This window comes from Theropithecus gelada, chromosome 1 (assembly GCF_003255815.1).
Source record: "Theropithecus gelada isolate Dixy chromosome 1, Tgel_1.0, whole genome shotgun sequence".
In the NCBI taxonomy this organism is placed as follows: Eukaryota; Metazoa; Chordata; class Mammalia; order Primates; family Cercopithecidae; genus Theropithecus; species Theropithecus gelada.
The window spans coordinates 73,340,221-73,366,066 of record NC_037668.1 but is presented as its reverse complement, the minus strand read 5'-3'; the positions used below and the strand labels follow the sequence as shown (position 1 = coordinate 73,366,066).

At 41.3% G+C, this 25,846-nt stretch overlaps 1 protein-coding gene across 2 annotated transcripts in view; it reads left to right on the top strand.

Annotated features, from left to right (window-relative positions):
- Window positions 1-371: 371 nt before the first annotated feature.
- TESK2 (testis associated actin remodelling kinase 2) overlaps window positions 372-25,846 on the top strand; it is a 115,645-nt gene continuing 90,170 nt past the window's right edge. For both annotated transcript variants that reach the window (XM_025384011.1, XM_025384003.1), the window contains exon 1: window positions 372-681. In XM_025384011.1, coding sequence (XP_025239796.1) covers window positions 460-681 — 222 coding nt within the window. In that variant the 5' untranslated portion in view covers window positions 372-459. The remainder of the gene's footprint in view (window positions 682-25,846) is intronic.

Genomic DNA, 25,846 nt, shown 5'->3' with positions numbered 1-25,846 from the left:
CTTGATCTCTCTGTGAAATAAACATAATCTTTATATCATGGATTATCTGAGAATCAAATGGCATATGTCAAGCTCTTATACTGTGTTTCCTAGAAAGTAGGTGCTCAATGAATGATAGATATTATCATTGTCATTTTGTTACTTAGAATGTAATTGGTGATCTTCATGATATTCTACTCATGGTAAAGACTAGCTATATCTTGGGCTTTAAATATATCAGTGTTATTTGAGGGTAAAGACATACAGCATTTTTTGGATCTGAAAACCAGGAACTAGAATGTGAAAGGAAATATTTTTGCATTGAGTATTTATTGCTTTGCATGTATTTATTCATTAAAGATTTCAGTGGAAATTTTTTTGATCTCTTGTTTAGTGTCAAACCAGAAGAGAAGTACAATTCAACAAAAATTTATGTGTGGAGTTCCTTCTTAAAAGAAGAAAAAAGTGATTATTGAGACTATGGATCGGAGCAAACGGAATTCAATTGCAGGTTTTCCTCCACGTGTGGAGCGTCTTGAAGAGTTTGAAGGAGGTGGTGGAGGAGATGGAAATGTGAGCCAGGTGGGAAGAGTTTGGCCATCTTCGTATCGAGCTCTCATAAGTGCCTTTTCCAGACTGACGCGTTTGGATGATTTCACCTGTGAAAAAATAGGGTCTGGCTTCTTTTCTGAAGTGTTCAAGGTGAGTGATACTTCAGCTTTTCTCATATTGTCTTGCTGTGGTCACATTTACTGCAGGTTGACAGTTGTGTTTAATTAGGATGTAGGGTTTGCCTAATCAAGGTGCTGTGGATCTTGAACACAGTTCTAAATTCTCCTTTCAAGCTATTTATTAACTTATATTAAGATATTTTTTTTGAATCCCAAAAATAATGTGCTGGTTAAAAATTCAAATAACATAGGAGTCTCTTCCACCTCACCTCTACCCCCAGCCACACATGTGTGTATGTATCCACACATACATTCTCCAGTAATAACCACTATTAACAATTCGGTGTGTATACTTCTGGACCCCTTCTGTGCTTATACATATATTATTTACACACCTTATATACATATATTAAAATTATATATATACACACCCACATATATAGTTTTTGTTTGCTTATCTTCAGTAAAATTGATAGCTGGGTGCGATGGCATGCACCTGCAGTCCGAGCTACTCAGGAGGCTCGCTTGAGGCTGTGAGTTTGAGAGCAACCTGGGCAACATAGCAAGGCCCTGTCTCAAAAAAATATGAGCTCATAATGCTCCTGAGCAATCATATTTCCCTAGTTCACTCATTCCCTCAAGAGAATATTTTGTACCTTTTCTTCTCTCATCAAATCCCGGTATTTCCTCTCTAGTCCTCATTGTCAGTAATTAATGAATTGCTTCCCAATTCACTGAGAAAATTGAAGCAAGCAGAAGAGAACTTCCACAGACTCCCATTACTACAAATAGCTATCAACACTCATCTTTACCCAGTTACTTGGCCTTTATACCTTGTGCTATGGATCAACTACCCATGCTCCTAAGTCCATTATTTCTGTTTATATTGTACATTCCATTTCTACTTGCCTACTAATAGGCATTGCCTAAGAAATTCTCCCCTCTCTTTTCTACATTGTATTTTCACTACTAAGTGTTACCATTAACATGTTAAAAAAATTCTTTTAAGGAAAAACAAAAAACAAACAAACAAAAAAACCCAAACATTTTGGCTCTGTTATTTCCCCTTTATTTTATTTTATTTTATTTTTTATTTTTTTGAGATGGAGTCTCAGTCTGTCGCCCAGGCTGGGGTGCGGTGGCGCAATCTTGGCCCACTGCAACCTCTGCTTCCCACGTTCAAGCAATTCTCCTTCCTCAGCCTCCCTAGTAGCTGGGATTACAGGCGCCCGCAACCATGCCTGGCTAATTTTTATATTTTTAGTAGAGACAGAGTTTCACCATTTTGGCCAGGCTAGTCTTGAACTCCTGACCTCAAGTGATCTGCCCACCTCAGCCTCCCAAAGTGCTGGGATTACAGGCATGAGCCACTGTGCCCAACCTATTTTATTCTATTCTGTTATTTTTGGAGACAGGGTTTCGCTCTGTCACCCAGTCTAGAGTGCAGTATGGTATGATTGTGGCTTACTGCAGTCTTGACCTCCCTGGGCTCAGATGATCCTCCCACCTCAGCCTCCAGAGTAACTGGGACTACAGGTGCATGAGACCATTCCCAGCTAATTTTTGTATTTTTTGGAGAGCTGGGGTTTCACCTTGTTGCCCAGGCTGTTCTTGAACTCCTGAGCTCAAGTGATCAGCCTGCCTTGGCTTCCCAAAGTGTTGGGATTACAGGTAAGAGCCACCACGTCCAGCTCCTATTGTTTCTTTTATTAATAGGTATACTTTCCCATGTCTTGTTTTTTTTTTTTTTTGGACCAAAACAACTCCATAGAGTTGTCTCTATGTACCATTTCCAGCTTTCTTTCTAGTCTTTCTCTAAAATATTTTTTATTGCAGTAAAATATATATAACATAAATTTACTATCTTAGCCATTTTTTAAACGTGGAGTTCAGTGTCATTAATTACATTTACAATGTTGTACAACCATCCCCATTATCCTTTTCCAGAACTTCCTCATCATCCTAAACAGAATCTCTGTACCTATGAAACATTAACTCACTAATTCTCCCTTCTGTAACTGTAAATAGGTTCATTGCCCAATGCACATGGCAAGTCAATAAGCTGAGACACCAGGTTGCAGCAGAGAAAGGTTTAATCATAGGGCCACCAAATGAGGAGATGGAGGGAAACCTCAAATTCATCTCCCCTAGGAGATTGGGGCTAAGGTTTTTAAGGGTTTTGAAGTGGGCCGAAGTGTGGCAATTATTTATTTGTTAAAGAGTACAGGGTGAAGTCATGGGACAGGGAGATGAAGAAGCCGTATTCTCTTGCAGATCCTGTTCCTCTGTGGGGGTCTTCAAACTGGTTGCTGGAATTCAGGGGTGTGAAAAACATATTAAGCAATCCGTAAACAAAAGCCTTACAATTATGTCAGAGATCCTGTTATAGGAAAGATGGGGATGGAAATAAAATCTTAAATTTTATGATCCTAATGTCAGAACTCCTATTCTGTAGGAACAATAGGGATGCAAATAGTCAGTATCTAGTGCTATGTGACTTTTTAGCAACCAGGAAGTGGGCCAAAGTGAGGCCTGATTAATGCTTAATTATAACTATATTTCTGTCCAGAACCTGGCATGCACTCGTTGTGAACCCCATGGGGGCAGTTTCACTCCCACCCCCTAATATCTTCTTTCTGTTTTTATGAATTTGCTTATTCTAGGCACCCTATATAAGTGGATTAATATAATATTTATCCATTTGTGTCAGAGTTAATTCACTTAGCATAATGTTTTCAGGGTTATTCATGTTGTAGCATATATCAGAATTTCATTCCTTTTTATGGCTAATACTGCATTATATGTATAGGTCATATTTTATCTATCTGTTGATGGAGTTGTTTCTACCTTTTGGCTATTTTGAATAATGCTGCTATGAATACCGATATACAAGTATCTGTTTTGTTCTTTGCTTGCAATTCTTTTGGGTATTTAGCTGTAAATAGAATTGCTGAGTCATATGAGTAATTCTATGTTTAACTTTAAGAAAACATTATGGTAAAATACATACAAAATTTACCATTTTGCCTGGGTATCGTGGTTCACGCCTGTAATCCCAGCACTTTGAGAGGCCAAGACAGGAGGATTGCCTGAGCCCAGGAGTTTGAGACCAACCTGGGCAACATGACGATACTCTGTCTCTGGGAGAAAAATAAAATAAAAATAAAAAAAAAATAAATTTTTTTTCTTACTATCTTAACAGTATTTAAGTATGTTAAGTACATACTTAACACAACTATTAAGTATGTACACATGGATGTGCCTCCAAACTCCAGAACTTTTTCATTTTGCAAAACTGAAACTCTGTACCCATTAAACAACTCCCCATTTCTCCATTCCCCCCAACTCCTGGCAACCACTATCCTATTTTATTTCTAAGAGTTTGATTACCCTAGATATCTCATGTAAGTGAAAACATACAGTATTTGTCTTTTTTTGACTGCCTTATTTCACCTAGTCAGTCTATGTTTAACTCTTTTCTGTAGCGGTTGTGCCATTTTACAGTTCTATCAGCAATACGTAAGGGTTCCAGTTTCTCCACGTGCTCACTGGCACTTATTTTTCTTTTTCATGGTAATAATCCTATTTGGTGTGAAAAGTGGTATATCATTGTGGTTTTGATTTGCATTTTTCTAAACGACTAGTGATATCTAGCATCTTTTCATGTGCTTATTGACCTTTTTTGTATATCTTCTTGGAGAAATGTGTATTTGAATCCTTTGCTCATTTTTGAATTGCGTTGTATTTATATATTTTATATATAGGGAATATTTATCCCTTACCAGATATATGATTTGCAAATATTTTCTCACAATTTGTAGTTTGTCTTTTCACTCCCATGATGGTGTCCTTTTTTGCACAGAAATTTTAAATTCTGATTAAGTCAAATTAATTTTTTCTTTTGTTACCTTTTGCTTTTTATGCCAATCCAAGGAATCATCACCAAATCCAATATCATGAAGATTTTCCACAATGTTTTCTTCTAAGAGTTTTATAGTTTTAGCTCTTACATTTAGGTTATTGATCATTTTAAGTTAATTTTTCAATGTGGTATAAAGTAAAGGCCCCATTTCATTCTTTTGCTTGTGGATAACAAGTTTTACAAACACTATTTGTTGAAAAGACTGTCCTTTCCGCATTGAGTGATTTTGGCGCTCTTCATGTCACAATTAACCATGTTAGCGAGGGTTGATCTCTCTCTCTCTCTCTCTCTCTCTCCCCCCCCCCCCCCTTTTTTTTTTTTTAAGACAGGGTCTCATTCTGTTACCTAGGCTGGAGTGCAGTGGTGCTATCTCACTGCAGCCTTGACTTCCCAGACTCAAGTGATCCTCCCACCTCAGCCTCCCAAGTAGCTGGAACTACAGACACACACCATCATGCCTGGCTAATTTTTGTACTTTTTTGTGTGTACAGTAGTGGTTTCACCATGTTGCCTAGGCTGGTCTTGAACTCCTGGGCTCAAGTGATCAGCTTGCCTCTGCCTCCCAAAGTGCTGGGATTACAGGTATGCACCACCTTGCCCAGCCTCTTTTTTTTTTTTTTTTTTTTCTTAGAGACAGGGTCTCACTGTCATCCAGGCTGCAGTGCAGTGGTGTGGACATAGCTGACTGCATCCTCAAACTCCTGGACTCAAGTGACTCTCCCATCCCAGCCTCCCAAGTAGCTGGGATTACAGGCATGTTATTGTCACATCAGCTAATTTTAAAGTGTTTTGTACAGATGGAGTCTTGCTCTATTGCCCAGGCTGATCTTGAATTTCTGGGCTTAAATGATCCTCCTGCTTCAGTCTCCCAAAGTGCTGGCATTATAGGCATGAGCCACTGCACTCAGCCTTTTCTTTCTTCTTTTTTTGAGACAGGGTCTCACTATGTTGCCCAGGCTTGTCTTGGACTCCTGGGCCTGGGCAATCCTCCTGACCCTGCCTCCCAAAGTCCAAAATGCTGGGATTATGGGCGTTAGCCACCGTGCCCAGGCTTTTTCTTAAGATGAGGTCCCTCTGTGTTGCCTAGGCTGGTCAAACTCCTGACCTCAAGCAATCTTCCTGCTTCAACTTCCTGAGTTGTTAATTCATTTTAATTTTTGTACTCTGATTGTTAGTGAAGTCCTTTTTGTTTATTGGTCATTTATAAAACTTGTTCACTTATATTCTTACCTGCCTTTTTCTGTTGTGTTGATTTTTTTGTAGTTCTTTACATATCCTGATAGTAATTCTTTTTTTGAAGGCATTATTATGTTAATTTGGCTTCTAGATACTTTCTTATTCAAGCCACCATTGCATTTCATAGTGAAAAAATCAAAGCCTCTCCAATGTATTTGCATACATTTAGTGCAGAATTTGATCCCAACACTCTAATCAATAAACATCTAGGAAAATGTGGTGAATATTACTGATAAAGTAATGGGAAGTAACTGAAGAATTTTGTACAGGCTGAGTTTTAACTAAGACTTAATTTTTAATTAAAAGCAAAACTTACATTTTCAAAAGAGTTTGCCCCTCCAAAAAAAACAGGTTAGATAGCTTCTAAACTATATTAAAATATGCCAAATAAATTTTTTTTTTTTTCGAGACAGAGTCTTGGTGTGTCTCCCAGGCTGCAGTACAGTGGTATGATCTTGCTCACTACAACCTCTGCCTCCCGGGTTCAAGTGATTGTCCTGCCTCAGCCTCCTGAGTAGCTGGGATTACAGGCGCCCACCATCATGCCTGGCTATTTTTTATATTTTTGTAGAGACAGGGTTTCACCATGTTGGCCAGGGTGGTCTTGAATGCCTGACCTCCGGTGATCTGCCCACCTCGGCCTCCTGAAGTGCTGGGATTACAGGTGTGAGCCACCACTCCCAGCCACCAAATAAAAATTATTATAAAACAAAGGTTACTGCTTCAAAGAAACACCACCTCCATAAATGTCGAGCCAGTTCAGGTGCTGCCAATAGAATCCTAAAGAGTGATGTCTCTGGTTCATGTGAACAATTTCCGCAGTCCATGTGCTTTGAGGACAATTCAGGCCCTAAGGCAGACCATGCTCTACAGAGCTGCCCCTTCCCCACCCCAGTTACCACCCTACCTTGTGCTGGGCAGGCAGCACGTGGCTAGGAATGCTGCCTCCCTCAGGCTTCCCAAATCAAATCAAGTGCATATGTGGCTCAGCCACACTTTTGCACTTATGTTTACTACATACTTCTGCTTAACTTTACCCGTGAAAAATCTTAGACGGTTTACCATCACACATCCCCTGCTCCAGATGAGTTATGTGGATGTAGCAATGGGCACATCCTCAAACACAGCATGAAAAGGGTACAGGAAGACTCCGGTCTAGCCCACTCCCACTTCAAAATAATTTGGCCTTGGGTTCTTCCTCTGAAAACACAGGTAGATATAAACTCTAACTATAAAATCATGAATCTATAGAACTTTAGAATAATTAACAGCTCCCAACACTAAAGTCCAGCTGTCAGACTGTGTTTGTGCATGTTGAGACACCATCAGCACCAAACCCCAGACTCCAGTGTGCTGGGGACATCTGACGCCTGCCTGATAGTAATTCTTTATTACATATGTTGCAAGTATTTTCTCCCTGCCCATCTTTTATCATTTTAGTTTTTATGTAGTTAAACCTTGGCTTGGTGGTGGTAGCTTACACCTGTAACCCCAGCACTTTGGAAAACTAAGGCAGGAGGATTGCTTGAGCTCAAGAATTCAAGACCAACCTAGGCAACAGTGAGACCCTGTCTCTAAAAAAAGAAAAATAAATAAATAATACAAAATAAACCTATCAGTCTTTTCATTTACAACTTGTGGATTTTACGTATAGCCTAAGAGGTTTTGAAAATATTGTTTTCCTCATGCTTTTATGATAGATTTCATTGAATATAAGATGCCATTGATTATAAGATGTACTTCTTGCCAATTAAACTATGACAATTCCCATTACTTAGAAGTTTAATTTTTTATTTAAGAGGTCTTTATGGGCTTGATGCAGCATAGTTGTGGGTTTTGTGAGTCTCCTATTGTTGCCCAGGGTAGAGTGCAGTGGTGTGATCTCGGCTCACTGCAGCCTCGACTTCCCAGGTTTAAGCAATTCTCCTGCCTCAGCCTCCCAAGGAGCTGGGATTTCAGGCACATACCACCATGCCCAGCTAATTTTTGTATTTTCAATAGAGATGGGGTTTCATCATATTGGTCAGGCTGGTCTCGAACTCCTGACCTCAGGTGATCCACCTGGCTCAGCCTCTCAAAGTGCTGGGAAAACAGGCATGAGCCACTGTGCCCAGCCTATTAATTTAAAAAAATTAATTCTTCCATATTCTGCTGTAGAGCTTTTATAATTTTAATTTTCATATTTAAATTTTTGATCCATTTGGAATTTATCCTAGTATAAGCTATAAAACATTGATCCAATTCTATTTGCTTTTCAGATGACTACCTAGTTATGTTAACATCTTTTGACTAGTTCATCTTTTCCTTACTAAAGAAAATATCTCTATCATACACTAAATTAGCATATATATTTGAGCCTATTTCTGGATTTTCTGTTTTATTCCATTGTTCTGTCTATTCAAATGTCAATCACACCAGAATTCAAGGATAAAAATGAAATTTCAACCCACTGGGAGGAGAGTAGACTAATTAAAAAATTGTATTTAGACAATTAACTTTCTGAAAAAAGATAAAATTAGATGTTTATACCTAATTTCAAACACTGAAATAAACTCGAGATGAGTTAAGCATAAAAAACTGTCTACTACATTTCATCATTTCTAACACTTTCAATATTTTGAAATTCAGATGTCTTTTTTTTTTGAGACGGAGTCTCACTGTGTCTCCCAGGCTGGAGTGCAGTGGCGCGATCTCGGCTCACTGCAAGCTCCGTCCCCCCGGGTTCACGCCATTCTCCCGCCTCAGCCTCCCAAGTAGCTGGGACTACAGGCGCCCGCTACCGCGCCCGGCTAGTTTTTTGTATTTTTAGTAGAGACGGGGTTTCACCATGTTAGCCAGGATAGTCTCGATCTCCTGACCTTGTGATCCACCCGCCTCGGCCTCCCAAAGTGCTGGGATTACAGGCTTGAGCCACCGCGCCCGGCCTAATTCAGATGTCTTAAAATTACTTCCAGGCACCTGTACACGTGCATCAAAACTTGTGAAATGGGTGTCAGTGGTTAAAGAAACACCTGGATATAATAATGTAGCAATCTCTTAAGAAATTATGCATCACCACACTCTGATAGCTTGAAATTAATTAATTAATTAATTAATCTGTCCTCCATGCTTTTTCATGGCTTAATAGCTCATTCCTGTTTAGCACTGAATAATATCCTATTGTCTCAATCTACCACCGCTTATCTGCTCACCCATTGAAGGACATCTTGGTTGCTTCAATATGTTGACAATTATGAATAAAGCAGCTGTCAACACGCATGTATGGGGTTTTTTGTGGACATAAGTTTTCATTTCATTTGGGTAAATATCACAGAGTGCAACTGGTGGATTGTATGTTAAAAATATGTTTAGTTTTTTTTTTTTTTGAGACGGAGTCTTGCTCTGTCGCCCAGGCTGGAGTGCAGTGGCCGGATCTCAGCTCACTGCAAGCTCCGCCTCCCGAGTTTACTTGCCATTCTCCTGCCTCAGCTTCCCGAGTTTACTTGCCATTCTCCTGCCTCAGCCTCCCAAGTAGCTGGGACTACAGGCACCCGCCACCTCGCCCGGCTAGATTTTTTGTATTTTTTAGTAGAGACGGGGTTTCACCGTGTCAGCCAGGATGGTCTCGATCTCCTGACCTCGTGATCCGCCCGTCTCGGCCTCCCAAAGTGCTGGGATTACAGGCTTGAGCCACCGCGCTCGGCCAATATGTTTAGTTTTATAAAAAACTGCCAAACTCTTCCAAAGTAGCAGTACCATTTTGCATTCCTTTTTTTTTTTTTTTGAGACAGAGTCTCGCTCTGTGTCCCAGGCTGGGGTGCAGTGGTGTGATCTCGGCTCACTGCAACCTCTGCCTTCCGTATTCAAGCAATTCCCTCCCTCAGCTTCCTGAGTAGCTAGGATTACGGATGTCCACCACCACGCTCAGCTAAACTTTGTATTTTTAGTAGAGGTGGGGTTTCACCATCTTGGCCAGGCTGGTCTTGAACTCCTGACCTTGTGATCCACCTGCCTCAGCCTCCCAAAGTGCTAGGATTGCAGACGTGAGCCACCGTGCCCTGCCCCATTTTGCATTTCAACTAGGAATGAATACAGAGTTCCTGTTGGTCCATATGCTTGTCAGTATTTGATGTCAGTGTTCTGGATTTTGGCCAATCTAATTAGTATATAGTAGTATCTCACTGTTATTTTAATTTTCAAATATCTAATGGTATATGATATAGTTTGGATGTTTGTTCCCTCCAAATCTCATGTTGAAATGTGATTTCCAATGTTGAAGGTAGGGCCTAGTGGGAAGTGATTGGATCATGGAAGTAGATCCCTCATGAATGGTTTAGTACCATCCCATTGGTGATAAGTGAGTTCTTGCTCAGTGTGTTCATGTGACATCTGGCTGTTTAAAATAATCTGGGACCTCCCCCTACTCTCTCTCTCTTGATCTCACTCTCCCCATGTGACATGCTGGCACCACCCTGTCACCTTCCTCCATGATTGTAAGCTTCCAGAGGCCCTCACCAGAAGTAGATGCTGGCACTGTGTTTCATATACAGCTTCCAGAACTGTGAGCCAATTAAACCTCTTTTCTTTATAAATAACCTGATCTCAGGTGTTTCTTTATAGCAATGCAAGAATGGCCTAACACAACATATGATGTTGAATGTTTTCTCAGATACTTACTTGCCATCTGTGTATCTTATTTAGTGAGATATCTGTTCAACTTTTTAATCAGGTTTTTTTTTTGTTTGTTTTTTGAGACAGAGTCTCACTCTGTCTCCCAGGCTAGAGTGCAGTGGTGTGGTCATGACTCACAGAAGCCTTGAACTACCAGGCTCAAGTGTAGAGACAAGGTCTCTACAAAAACAAAACAAAACAAAAAAAAACCACATTCAGTCTTCCTATCTGTTATCATGAAATATCTCTCCATTTTATTTAGTTCTTCTTTGATGTCTTTCATCAGAGTTTTGTGGTTTTTCTCATATAGATCCTATATATATAGTCATAATGACATTTCAGACAATGATGGACTGCTTATAAAATGGTGGTCCTATAAGGTTATAATAGAAATGGAAAATTCCTATGGCCTAGTGACATTGTGTACCTGTGTACCTGTTTAACATCGTAGTGCAATGTATTACCCATGATGGTGGTATTGCGGGTGCTAATAATCCTACCACAGTGCCAATTGTATAAAGAATAGCACATATAATTATGTACAGAACGTAATAATTGATAAAGATAATAATTGACTATGTTAATGGTTTATATATGTACTACATTATACTTTTAATTGTTATTTTAGAGTGTACTCCTATTAATTTAAAAAAAAAGTTAACTGCAAAACAGTCTTAGGCAGGCCCTTTAGGAGATATTCCAGAAGGCATTGTTACCGTAGGATATGATAGCTCCATGTGTGTTTTTGTCCCTGAAGACCTTCTGGTGAGACAAGATGTGGAAATAGATGACAGTAATATTATGATCCTGACCTTCTGTAGGCCTGGGCTAATGTGTATGTTTGTGTCTTAGTTTTTTACATAAATGTTTAGAGAGTAAAAAAAAAAAATTAATAGAAAAAACTTACAGACTAAAGAAAGAAAATATTTTTGTACAGCTTGGTACAATGTGTTTGTGTTTTAAGCTAAGTGTTACTGTGAAAGAATCAAGCAATTATATTTTTAAATTTCATTTTGTTTTGTTTTTAAGATAGATCTCACTCTGTCACCTAGTCTGGAGTGCAGTGGCATGATCTTGGCTCACTGCAGCCTTGAACTCCTGGGCTCAGGAGATCCTCCTGCTTCAGCCTCCTGAGTACCTGGAACTACTGGCATACTACTGTGCCCGGCTAATTTTTAAAATTATTTGTAGAGTTGAGGTCTCACTATGTTGCCCACGCTGGTCTTTAACTCCTGGGCTTACATAATCCTCCTACCTTGGCTTCCCAAAGTACTGGGATTATGGGTGTGAACAACTGTACCTGGCTGAGGCCCCATTTTAAAAAATCACACTTAACACAAATTTATGTTTTCTTTCAAAGGATACCCCTTCTTTCTTTTTTAAAACTAGCTGTTGTTTATTGATGAATGGAAAGCTTAAAAAATGGATTCTGGAGGTAGGGGTATTTGGTTTTGCCCCGTACCTGCCTTAGGGAAGTTTGACTTTGTATATTTGCCAAACCTACTGATAGCTTTACCCTGGGCAGAACCTGACAGTCAAATAATTACTCTTTGATTGTACTGATTATCTACTGTTTGTATGCATTTTATAGTTCATTGTTTTCTAATTCTATCTTCAGTTACTTTCTTGGGCCTATTTTTTTGTTCTTTCTCTAGGATCTGGAATGTTATTCTTATCTCAGTTTTTCCTAATATTTCATATTTTCTAATACATGCATTTAAGTTTTAATATTTCCTCTTTTTTATTTTTATTTAAAAATTTTTTAGAGACAGAGTCTATTTCTGTTGCCCAGGCTGGAGTGCGGTAGTGCGATCATAGCTCCCTGCAGCCTCCGGCTCCTTGGCTCAAGGGATCCTCCTGCCTCAGCCTCCTGAGTAGCTAGGCCTGCCTACAAGTGTGCAACAATATACCCAGCTAATTTTTTTGATTTTTTTGTAGAGATGGAGGTTCACTATGTTGCCCATGCTGGTCTTGAACTCCTGGCCTCAAGTGATCTGCCTACCTTGGATAGCTTGAGCTATCCTGGGCAAAATAGTGAGAAACCCTGTCATAAAAAAAAAAAAAAAGAAGTTTTTTTCTTCTATGCTTTGAAACAGCTTAAGTGGTATTAAAATGATTTATTTCTTAAATATTTGGTAGAATTTCACTGTGAAATTCTGTGCCAAGTACTTGGAAAACTTTTCCTATTCTTCTAGGATAATTGGTCTATTTAAGTTTTTGTTTCTTCTGAGGCCAAGTTTTGTAAATTATATTTTACTAGAAAATTATAATTTCTTATAACTTTTCTAATATACTTGCAAAGAGCTGAGTAAAATTTGACCTTTAAAATTTTTTTCGTTAAGTCCTTTTCAGATTAGTTGCAACTCTTAGAGTGTAGATCATAAGTTCAGCTATTAATTGTGTTTACTTGTACTTTTTCATGGTTTATTTATTTATTTCTTGGAGACAGGGTCTTGCTCTGTCACCTAGTTTGGAGTGTGGTGATGTGATCATGGCTTACTGCAGCCTTGACTTCCTGGGCTCAGGTGACCCTCCTGCCTCAGCCTCCCAAGTATCTGGAATCACAGGTGTATGCTGCCATGCCCACCAATTTATTTTTTATTTTTATTTTTGGTAGAGACAGGGTCTCATTATGTTGCCCAGGCTGGTCTTGAATTCCTGGCCTCAGGTGATCCTCCCACCTCAGCCTCCCAAAGTGTTGGGATTACAAGTCTGAGCCACTGCACCTGGCCTTGGCTTTTTGTTTCTCCTTTGATTTTTAATTTTTTATTGAAAGCCAATCTTCAAGGGTAGATGTTTTTGTAATTGTCCAACTGGTTCTTCTTACCCATTTCTCAGAAAAGCCAATAAACTGAGAACAGCAGGAGTTGCAGCAGAGAAATAATTTAATAATCACAGGGCAAGCCAAGCATGAGAATGAGAGATATTTCTCAAGTCTGTCTCTCCAAGAATTTAGAGGCTAGGGTTTTTCGAGGATAGTTTGGCAGGCAGGGGGCTAGGGATTGGGGAGTGCTGATTGGTTGGGTCAAGGATGAAATCATAGGGGGTTGAAACTGCCTCTTGCACTGAGTCAGTTACTAGGTGGCGGTGGTGGGGGGTGTCACAAGAGCAGTCAAGTTGGTTTCTTGTTATAGGTTGCCAATCCAGGTGGTGCCATCTGGTTCATCAGAATGCAAGGTCTGAAAAATACCTCAAACACCAGTCTTAGGTTTTACAATAGTGATGTTATCTGTAGGAGCAGTTGGGGAAGTTACAAATCTTGTAACCTCTGGCTACATGACCCCTGAACCATAATTCTAATTGTGTGGCCAGTCCGTTAGTTTTACAAAGGCAGTTTCATCCCAAGCAAGCAGGGGATTAGTTTCCTGAAGGGACTGTTATCATCTTTGTTTTAAAGTTAAACCATGAACTAAATTCCTCCCATAGTTAGCTTGGCTTATGCCCGGATACGGGAGGGACAGTTAGCTTATGTGGTTAGAAGCAAGATGGAGTCAGCGATGTTAGATTTCTCTTACTGTTACAATTTTGCAAAGGCAGTTTCATTTTTCCTGGGAGTTATTTTATTCTAGGTTGTGGATATGTTCCAATATGGTGAGCTCACTTTTGCCTCTGCTGGGGTCAAATAGATTCTGGATCTGAACCTAAATGCTTTATTTTTATTTATTGGCACAGTCTTTCTGTACAGTGTGTATAGTTCAAATTTGAAGCCTAAACCTGAATCTCATAGTTGGCTGTTATTCCTCATTCGAGACAATAGGGATAGCATTATCCCACTATGAATGCCTATTACAAAATAGGAGAAAGCTAATTAAATGTATTTTGTGGTGTTTTAGAAAGTAATTATTTAATTTTATGGTGAAAACATTATCACTGGGAAAGCGGAGAATAGGTCTGTTTATTTTTGGTTGCATGTAATATAGTCTGATACAGTATTTGGTAAACTACAGCCTTTGGACCAATGTTTTAGAAGTAAAGTTTTATCGGAACACATCTGTACTCATTGAGTACTTTGTAACAGAGACCATATGTCCCTCAAAGCCTTTTTTTTTTTTTTTTTAAATAGAGTCTCATTTTGTCACACAAGCTGGAGTGCAGTGGCATGATCATAACTCAGTGTAACTTTGAACTCCTGAGCTCAAGGGATCCTCCCATCTTAGCTTCGCAAATAGATAGGACTACAGACGTGTGCCACCACACCCAGCTAATTTTAAAATTTTTTTGTAGAGACAGTGTATCGCTATGTTGCCTAGGCTGGTGTCAAACTTCTGCCTCAATCTATCCTCCCACCTTGACCTCTCAAAGCATTGAGATTATGGGCATGAGCCACTCTACCTGGCCTTCAAAGCCTAAGATATTTACTGTTTTACCCTTTACAGAAAAAAGCTTCCAACTCCTGATCTAATAGCTGTAGTGCACAGGTAGGTGATGTTTAGTTTTTATCTTTGATTACAAAGTACAGATGATTATTGAGCTTTAAAGGTCAGGTTAAATAAAAAGTATATCCGTGGTGATAAAAGGAAATGTTTGACTTCTGGTGTAGGATATACAAATTGCACAGGTAACTTAAGGACTTTTAGTTGTCCTAGATAGCAAAATACAGATTGGTTGATGGATTACTTTAGAGTGTGGATTTATGTAGTTTATTTGTATGCCTCTTTTTTTTTTTTTTTGAGATGAATCTCGCTCTGCCACCCAGGCTAGAGTACAGTGGCATGATCTCAACTCACTGCAAACTCCACCTTCCGGGTTCAAGCGATTATCCTGCCTCAGCCTCCCAAGTAGTGGGGACCACAGGCACGCACCATCATGTTCGGCTAATTTTTTTTTTGTATTTTTTAGTAGAGATGGGGTTAAGGCCGGGCGCGGTGGCTCAAGCCTGTAATCCCAGCACTTTGGGAGGCCGAGACGGGCGGATCACGAGGTCAGGAGATCGAGACCATCCTGGCTGACACGGTGAAACCCCGTCTCTACTAAAAAATACAAAAACTTAGCCGGGCGAGGTGGCGGGCGCCTGTAGTCCCAGCTACTCGGGAGGCTGAGGCAGGAGAATGGTGTAAACCCAGGAGGTGGAGCTTGCAGTGAGCTGAGATCCGGCCACTGCACTCCAGCCTGGGCGACAGAGCGAGACTCCGTCTCAAAAAAAAAAAAAAAAAAAAAAAAGTAGAGACGGGGTTTCACCATGTTGGCCAGGCTGGTCTCGAACTCTTGACCTTAAGTGATCCTCCTGCCTCAGCCTCCCAAAGTGTTGGGATTACAGGCATGAGCCACCATGCCCAGCCAGTTTATTTGTCTTCCTTTAAAATAATTTAGTGGGCCGGGCGCGGTGGCTCACGCCTGTAATCCCAGCACTTTGGAAGGCCGAGACGGGCGGATCACGAGGTTAGGAGATTGAGACCATCCTGGCTAACACGGTGAAACCCCGTTTCTACTAAAAATACAAAAAAATTAGGCCGGGCGCGGTGGCTCAACCCTGTAATCCCAGCACTTTGGGAGGCCGAGGCGGGTGGATCACGAGGTCAGGAGATCGAGACCATCCTGGCTAACATGGTGAAACCCCGTCTCTACTAAAAATACAAAAAACTAGCCGGGCGTGGTGGCGGGCGCCTGTAGTCCCAGCTACTCGGAGGCTGAGGCAGGAGAATGGCGTGGACCTGGGAGGCGGAGCTTGCAGTGAGCCGAGATGGTGCCACTGCACTCCAGCCTGGGTGACACAGCGAGACTCCGTCTCAAAAAAAAAAAACAAAAAAACAAAAAAACAAAAAAATTAGCTGGGTGTGGTGGCAGGCGCCTGTAGTCCCAGCTTCTTGGGAGGCTGAGGCAGGAGAATGGCGTGAACCTGGGAGGCGGAGCTTGCAGTGAGCCGGCTGCATTCCAGCCTGGGCAATAGAGCGAGACTCCATCTCAAAAAGAAAAAAAATAATAAATAAAATAAAATAATTTAGTTTTGGAATTCAGGATCATCTGGTCATCCTTAAAAATAGACCTTAGTTGGCTGGGCACGGTGGCTCATGCCTGGTCTCAAGTGATCTCCCCACCTTGGCCACACAAAGTGCTGGGATTACAGAAAATCTCTTTTAAGCGTATTTAGCTTCTTAGAAATAATGAAAGTAGGCCGAATGTGGTGGCTCACTCCTGTAATCCCAGCACTTTGCCAAGACAGGCAGATCACCTGTGCTCAGGAGTTCAAGACCAGCCTGGCCAACACAGTGAAACCTCGTCTTTACTAAAAATATAAAAATTAGCCGGGTGAGATGGCACATGCCTGTAGTGCCAGCTACTTGGGAGGCTGAGGCAGGAGAATTGCTTGAACCCAGGAGGCGGAGGTTGTAGTAAGCCCAGATCACGTTGCACTGTAGCCTGGGTGACAGAGAGCGACTATCTCAAAAAAAAAAAAAAAAGAAGAAGAAAAAGAACATTGGAATGGTTTGGATGTTAGTGAAATTTATTTAGGGAAGAATTGAAGTACGTGGAAGTGGAAGTGGCACATGTGTGTGCATTTGTGAGAGAAGGTAAAAGCAAATGGCATAATTGTGCCAGCTTCTACCCTCTAGTAAGTGGAAAAGCTTTTCAGCTGCAGCGTAGCAGTGGCCGACAACCTGTTTAATCTTTCAAATTAAGAATGCTTCTGTTGCGGATGTCCAAAAGAAAAGAGTGGTTCTATTGGGATACAGTAAAAGGCTCTTGCTTTCTTTTTATAATAGTCCTAGTTTTGTTTGGGAGTATAATTGGAAACTTCCTAGAAAGTCTCCTTCCTTGAAATCTTGTAAGAAAATGATTGTTCTAGTCTCATGAGATAATTCAAGTACACGTCATTACCCATGAGGTAAGTCTGTTGGTATGTATTGTGAAGCTGTAAAACCTGGAATCCCATCCCAGAGCAAAGTATCAATGTAAATTAAAAAAAAAAAAAAAAAAAAAAAAAAAAAAAATTTATGAAAAAAAAAAAAATGGAAAACATCACAATTAGCATAAAAGAGGATGTTAATTCTGTTAAGCACCAGTAATATAAAGTGATTACACTTTGTGATCNTGAGACGGAGTCTTGCTCTGTCACCCAGGCTGGAGTGCAGTGGCCGGGTCTCAGCTCACTGCAAGCTCCGCCTCCCGGGTTCCCGCCATTCTCCTGCCTCAGCCTCCGGAGTAGCTGGGACTACAGGCGCCCGCCACCTCGCCCGGCTAGTTTTTTTGTATTTTTTAGTAGAGATGGGGTTTCACCGTGTTCGCCAGGATGGTCTCGATCTCCTGACCTCGTGATCCGCCCGTCTCGGCCTCCCAAAGTGCTGGGATTACAGGCTTGAGCCACCGCGCCCGGCCTATTTATTTTTTTTTTTTGAGGCGGAGTCTTCACTCTGTCCCCCAGGCTGGAGTGCAGTGGCACCATCTCGGCTCACTGCAAGCTCCGCCTCCCGGGTTCGCGCCATTCTCCTGCCTCAGCCTCCCGAGTAGCTGGGACTACAGGCGCCCGCCACCGCGCCCGGCTAATTTTTTTTGTATTTTAGTAGAGACGGGGTTTCACCTTGTTAGCCAGGATGGTCTCGATCTCCTGACCTCGTGATCCGCCCGCCTCGGCCTCCCAAAGTGCAGGGATTACAGGCGTGAGCCACCGCGCCCGGCAAAAGTCTTTCTTTAAAAATGAACAATTTTGACCAGGCACAGTGGCTCACACCTGTAATCCCAGCACTTTGGGAGGCTGAGGCAGGCGGACCACCTGATGTTGGGAGTTCGAGACCAGCCTCACCAACATAGAGAAACCCTGTCTCTACTAAAAATACAAAATTAGCCAGGCATGGTGGCATGTGCCTGTAATCCCAGCTATTCGGGAGGCTGAGGCAGGAGAATCGTTTGAACCTGGGAGGCAGAGGTTGTGGTGAGCCAAGATAGCACCATTGCACTCCCACCTGGGCAACAAGAGCAGAACTCCATCTCAAAAACAAAACAAAACAAAAACAATTTTGCTGAGCATAGTGGCTCATGCCTGTAATCCTAGCACAGCACTTTGGGAGGCCAATGCAGGTGGATCACTTGAGATCAGGAGTTCGAGAGCAGTGTGGCCAACATGGTGAAACCCCGTCTCTAGTAAAAATACAAAAATTAGCCGGGAATGGTGGCACCCACCTGTAATCCCACTAATCCCACTACTTGGACGCTGAGGCAGGAGAATCATTTGAACCTGAGAGGCGGAGACTGCAATGAGCTGAGATCGCACCACTGTACTGCAGTCTGGGCAACAGAGTGAGACTCTGTCTAAAAAGAAAAAAAAAAAAAAGAATTTTGGCTGGGTGCAGTGGTTCACGCTTGTAATCTCAGCACTTTGGGAGGCTGAGGCAGAAGGATTGCTTGAGGCCAGGAGTTCAAGACCAGGCTAGGCAACATAGCAAGAGTCTGTGTCTATTAAAAAACAACAGGCTGGGCGTGGTGGCTCATGCCTGTAATCTCAGCACACTGGGAGGCCGAGACAGGCGGATCACCTGAGGTCTGGAGTTAGAGACCAGTCCGACCAACGTGGCGAATGGTGAAACCCCATCTCTACTAAAAATACAAAATTAGCCGGGCATGGTGGTAGGCACCTGTAATCCCAGCTACAGAGGAGGCTGAGGCAGGAGAATTGCTTGAACCCGGGAGGCGGAGGTTGCAGTGAGCCGAGATCATGCCATTGCACTCCAGCCTGGGCAATGTAGGGAGACTCTGTCTCAAAAAAGAAAGAAAGAAAGAAACAAAACTACAACAACAAAGCAGTATTACCACAAATGTAGTGATTTAAAAGAGCATATATTTATTGTATCTGTTTCTGTAGTTTAAGAGTCCACTGGATTACTGGATTGCCTTCTTCAAGGTCTCTCAAAGCTATAGTGAAAGTGTCAGTCAGAGCTGCTCTCTTATGTGAAGTTCAGCTGGGGAAGGATCTGCTACTAACTTTATATGGTTGTTGGAAGCATTCAGTTCCTTGCAGGTTGCTGAACTGAGGGCCTCAAGTTCTTGCTGAAGGCTGCCTTCAGTTCCTTGCCATTATGGCCTTTTCTCTACGACAGCACACATGTGGCTGCCTGGTTCATTAAAGTCAGCAAACGAGAGTGTCAGGATCTCACTCTGTGGCCTGCAGTGGTGCAAATATATATATATATATATATATATATATATATATATATTTTGAGACCGAGTCTTGTTCTGTCACCCAGGCTGGAGTGCAGTAGTGCGATCTTGGCTCACTGCAGCCTCTGCCTCCCAGGTTTAAGTGATTCTCCTGCCTCAGCCTCCTGGGTAGCTGGGAATACAAGCACACACCACCACGCCCAGCTAAGTTTTTTATATTTTTAGTAGAGGTGGGGTTTTGCCATGTTGGCCAGGCTGGTCTTGAACTCTTGGCCTCAAGTGATCCACCTGCCTTGACCTCCCAAAGTGCTGGGATTATAGGCATGAGCCACTGCACCCAGCTCCTGGCCCCACTATTTTTTAGATGTGATTTTATTTTTGATGACTATATGAAATGAGATGCCTTGTTTTCTTACCATTATATTTTTCATAGCATGATTGATCACTCTTTCCTTTGTCCCTTCTATATGTTTTATACAGACTTTTATTGGAGCAATGATACCTTTTTTTGGGGGGCCTTGGCCAGGTGTGGTGGCTCACACCTTAATCCCAGCACTTTGGGAGGCAGAGCGGAGCAGATCACGTGAGGCCAAGAGTCTGAGCTCAGCCTGGCCAACGTGGTGAATCCCTGTCTCTACAAAAAGTACAAAAGTTAGCCAGGTGTACTGGTGCACGTCTGTAATTCCAGCTACTCCGGAAGCTGAGGAATGGGAATCGCTTGAGGCAGCGATTGCAGTGAGCCAAGATCATGCCACTGCCCTCCAGCCCAGGTGACCTAGTGATACTCTGTCTCAAAATAAAATAAAATAAAATAAAATGTTGGCGGGTGGGGGGGCGCTTGCTTTGTTGCCCAGGCTGGAGTGCAGTGGCACAATTTTAGCTCACTGTAACCTGGAACTCCTGGGGTCAAGTGATCCTCCTGCCTCAGCCTCTTGAATGGCTAGGACTACAGGCATGTGCCACCAGCATGCCTGGCTAAATTTTAAATTTTTTTGAGAGATGGGGTCTTACTATGCTGCCTAGGCTTGTCTTGAACTCCTGGGCTCAAGCAGTTCTCCTGTCTCAGCTTCCTGAGTAGCTGGTACTACAGGTGTATGCTGCCATGCCTGCCTGGGTTTGAGTCTTGGCTCTACCACTTACAAACTTTTTGACCTTTCTGTGCCTCCATTTCCTTATCTGCAAAGTGAGGATTGTAATAATATCTACCTTTAGAGTTGTTGAGAAAATATAATGAACTAGTATATGTAAAACATTAGAATAATGTTATAAATAATTCACCCTATTTAAGGGCTAGTTATTTCTGTTATATAGGTAGCTAATATCTATGGAGCTATTTCTTTGAGCTAGGTATTGTATTAAGAACGTGTACATTTTCTTGCATAGTATCTGTAACAATCTTGTAAGTAGTTACACTTTCATTTCATAAATGAGAAAACTGAGGTTCAAAGATGTATAAATTAAAAGAGCTAGTATGTGCCATCTGCTTGATACTGAAAAATTGATTCATTGGCATTCATGGTTACACATTTATTATTTAGCGCATATGCAGTTTGTCATGCAAACTGTAAATTTCTTGCAGTGTTGTAACAGTTGTGGTTTAAGGAAAGTAAGAGGAACATTTTAGTAAGTGAATGTTATTTTGTTTTGGGATATTTTATTTTTGTGCTTGGATGTGTAAAGGTTTTATATTTTCTGTTGGGGAGCTTTGTCTGAGAGCTTAGATACTGTATCTCAAAATGCTGGTGCTTCTACAGTGGCCTCAGTGTCACAACTGTATTAAAAACTGACTAATTTTTTAATCTTCCAAACAGTAACTTATGAAATTGTCTAGAGAGTGAATCTTTTCTCTTTTAAATGTGATTATTGTCTGAATCTAAAATACTTAAGGATTTTCCTCAAATTATCACTGTCTTATTTCATGGTTGTGTTTGTTTCTCTGTATGCCTTTCTGAGACCTCACTATAAAAGTTTTCATCAAACCAAATACTACATATTCTCATTTATAAGTGGGAACTAAATGGTGAGAACACATGGACACATAGAGGGGAAGAACAAACAATGGGGCCTATCGTAGAGTGGAGGATGGGTGGAGGGAGAGGATCAGGGAAAATAACTAATGGGTTAATACCTAGGTGATGGGATAATCTGGGCAACAAACCCTCATGATACAAGTTTACATATGTAACAAATCTGCAGGTGTACCCCGATCTTAAAAGTTAAAAAAGTGTCTTCAACGGTGTGTGATATTATTTTAACAAGATGCAGTGCTTGTATTTTTTTTTTTTTTTTGAGACAGAGTCTAACTCTGTCACTGAGGCTGGAGTACAGTAGCACCGTGTCAGCTCACTGCAACTTCCGTCTCCTGGGATCACGCAATTCTGCTGTCTCGGCCTCCCAAGTAGCTGGGATTACAGGTGCCCACCACCATGCCTGGCTAGTTTTTGTATTTTTAGTAGAGATGGGATTTCACCATGTTGTCCAGGGTTGTATCCAACTCCTGACCTCAGGTGATCCACCTGCCTCAGCCTCCCAAAGTGCTGGGATTACAGGTGTGAGCCACTGTGCCCGGCCAGTGCTTCTATGTTTTAATAACTACTCTATCAGAAAAGAGTTTAGCTCTATAGTCATGGAAATATGTAAGGCAACTTTTGTTAAGATGGCTAAGAACTGGGCAGTAAGGATGATGTGAGATGGTAGATGTTCTACTTGAAGGTAAAAGTTAGGAGAAAGCCTATTAGGTATTTCTGACATACCAGTTTTCAGAGTGTTTGCTCTGACTGAGATGTCAGTATATACCAAGACTATTTGGGAAACAAAAATTAAATGCTCCCAAAAAGACTACTTGGGAGTATTGAGAACCATCCCCAAACCCAACATCTATGAACAACACTTGTGTGTGTGTAACCAAGAAGGTTTGCTTGTCTGTCTCATATCAAACCAGCCAGTTTAGAATTTAACTGTTCCAGGTAGTCAGAGAGTTAAGGTAACCTTCAAAATCTAGAAAAAGTATTTTATAAAATTCAACATCCCTTTATGATAAAAACTCTCAACAAACTAGTCATAGACAAAATATACCTCAACATAATAAAGGCCATATATGACAAATCCACATCTAATATCATACTGATAGGGAAAAGCTGTGAAAGCCTTTTCTCTGAAAACTGGAACAAGGATGCTCACTTTCACCACTCCTATTCAGGATAGTACTGGAAGTCCTAGCTGCAACAGTGAAGCAAGAGAAAGAAAGAAAAAGCATCCAAATGGGAAAAGAGGAAGTCAAATCATTCCTCTTTGCAGATGAAATGATGTTATATCTAGAAAAACCTAAAGATTCCACCAAAATCTTTTAGATCTGATAAATTCAGTAAAGTCACAGGATTCAAAATTCAATGCACAAAAATCAGCATTTCTATACACCACTAATTAGCTGAAAAAGAAATCTAGAAGGCAATCCCAATTACAAGAGAGCTGCAAAAAATATAATAAAATACCTAGGAATAAATGTAACCAAGAAGGTGAAAGATCCTGCAAGAAAAACTACAAAACACTAATGAAAGCAATTGAAGAGGACACAAACAAATAGAAAGATATCTCATGCTCATGGATTGGAAGAATTACTATTGTTAAAATGAGCATGCTACCCAAAAACAATCTACAGATTCAATGAAATCCCTATCAAGATACCAATGTTGGGTCAGGTGCAGTGGCTCACTCCTGTAATCCCAGCATTTTGGGAGGCCAGGGTGGGTGGATTGAGCCCAGGAGTTTAAGGCCAGCTTCACCAACATGGTGAAACCCTATCTCTACTAAAAATACAAATATTAGCCAGGTGTGGTGGCACATGCCTGTAGTTCCAACTACTTGGGGAGCTGAGGTGGGAGGATCGCTTGAGTCTGGGAGGCAGAGGTTGCAGTGAGAACGTGCCACTACACTACAGCCTGGGTGACAGAGACTGTCTCAAAAAAAAAAAAAAAAAAAAAGAAAAAAAAAAAAGATGCTAATGCTACACTCCAGCCTGGGTGACAGAGACTATGTCTCAAAGATAAATAAATAAATAAAAGATACTAATGTTGTCTAGGCGCAGTGGCTCACCCCTGTAATCTCAGCACTTTGGGAGGGCAAGGTGGGAGGATCACCTGAGGTCAGGAGTTCGAGACCAGCCTGACCAAAATGGAGAAAACCTGTCTCTACTAAAAATACAAAATTAGCTGTGTGTGGTGGCACATGCCTGTAATCCCAGCTACTCGGGAGGTGAGGTAGGAGAATCGCTTGAACACAGAAGGTAGAGGTTGCGGTGAGCCAAGATTTGGCCATTGCACTCCAGCCTGGGCAACAAGAGTGAAACTCCGTCTCAAAAAAAAAAAAAAAAAAAAAAAGCCAGGCGCGGTGGCTCACGCCTGTAATCCCAGCACTTTGGGAGGCCGAAGTGGGAGGATTTTCTGAGGTCAGGAGTTTGCAACCAGCCTGGCCAACGTGGTGAAACGCCATCTCTACTAAAAATACAAAAATTAGCTGGGCGTGGTGGTGCATGCCTGTAAACCCAGCTACTCGGGAGGCTGAAGCAGGAGAATCGCTTGAGCCCAGGAGGCAGAGGTTGCAGTGAGCCGAGATCATGCCATTGCACTCCAGCCTGGGCGACAGAGTGCATCCCCCCCAAAAAAAATAAATAAGATACCAATGTCATTTTTCACAGAAATAGAAAAAGCAATCCAAAAATTTGTATGGAACCAAAAAAGAGCCCAAATAGCCAAAGCAGTCCTGAACAAAAAGAACAAAGCTGGAGGCATCATACTACCTGACTTCAAAATATATTACAAGGCTATACTAACCACAACAGCATGGTATTGGTATAAATCAGACACACAGACCAGTGGAACAGAATAAATACACGTGTTTACAGCCAGCTGATTTTAAACAAAGGCACCAAGAGCATACATTGGGGACAAGATACTTTCTTGAATAAATGGTGCTGAGAACATGGTATATTCTATATGCAGAAGAATGAAACTGGATCTCCATCTCTTACCATATACAAAATTCAAATCCAGTCATGCCAGTACACTCCAGCCTGGGCAACAGAGTGAGACTCTGTTTCAAAAAAAATACTACTAATAATAAAATAAAACCAAGATAATTTAAAGACTTAAATGTAAAACCCCAAACTACAAAACTGCCAGAAGAAAACATAGGGGTTTCAGCATGTTATTCTGGGTCTTAAAAATAATAATTAAAAAAAGAATACTGGGCAACATAGTGAGACCTTGTCTCTACAAAAAAAAAAAAAAAAAAAAAAATTAGGCCCCAATGGCTTACACCTATAATCCCAGTATTTTGGGAGTCTAAGGCAGGAGGATCATGTGAGCCCAGGAGCTCGAGATGAGTGTGGATAATATAGTGAGACCCCGTCTTTAGAAAAAATAATTTGGCTGAGTGCAGTAGCCCATGCCTGTAATCCCAGCACTTTGGGAAGCCAAGGCAGGCAGATTGCCTGAGCTCAGGAGTTTGAAACTAGCCTGGCCAACATGGTGAAACCCTGTCGCTGCAAACAATACAAAAAAATTAGCTGGGTGTGGTGGCGTGTGCCTGTAGTCCCAACTACCTGGGAGACTGAGGTGGGAGGATTGCTTGAGCCCAGGAGGTTGAGACTGCAGTGAGCTGTGATCACACCACTGCACTCCAGCCTGGGTAACAGAGTGAGACCCTGACTCAAAAAAAATAAAAAATTAGCCAACCATGGTGGTGTACACCGGTAGTCCCAGCCTGGGGAGGCTGAAGTGGGAGGATTTCTTGAGCCTAGGAGTTCAAGATTGCAGTGAATTATGATCAAGCCACTGCACTCCAGCCTGGGAGACAGAGTGAGACTGCATCTCAAAAACAACAACAACAAACCCCAAAACCCAAAAAATGAACAAACAAAAAACAAACCAGATCTGATGAGGATATGGCATAAAGGGAACTCTTATACTCTTGGGGGGAGTGTAAATTAGTATGTTCACTATGGAAAACAGTATGGAGATTTCTCAAAAAAGTAAAAATAGAACTACCATATGATCCAGCAATCTCATTAGTGGATATTTATCTAAAGGAAGGGAAATCAATATACCAAAGGTATACTTGCATCTCCATGTTTATTGCAACACTATTCACAGTAGCAAATCTATGAAATCAACCTAAGCATTCATTGATGGTGAGTGGAAAAAGAAAATGTGATGTAAATACACAATGGATCACTATTTGGACATAAAAATGTATGAAATCCTGTCATTTTCAGCAACATAGATGGAACTGGAGGTCGTTG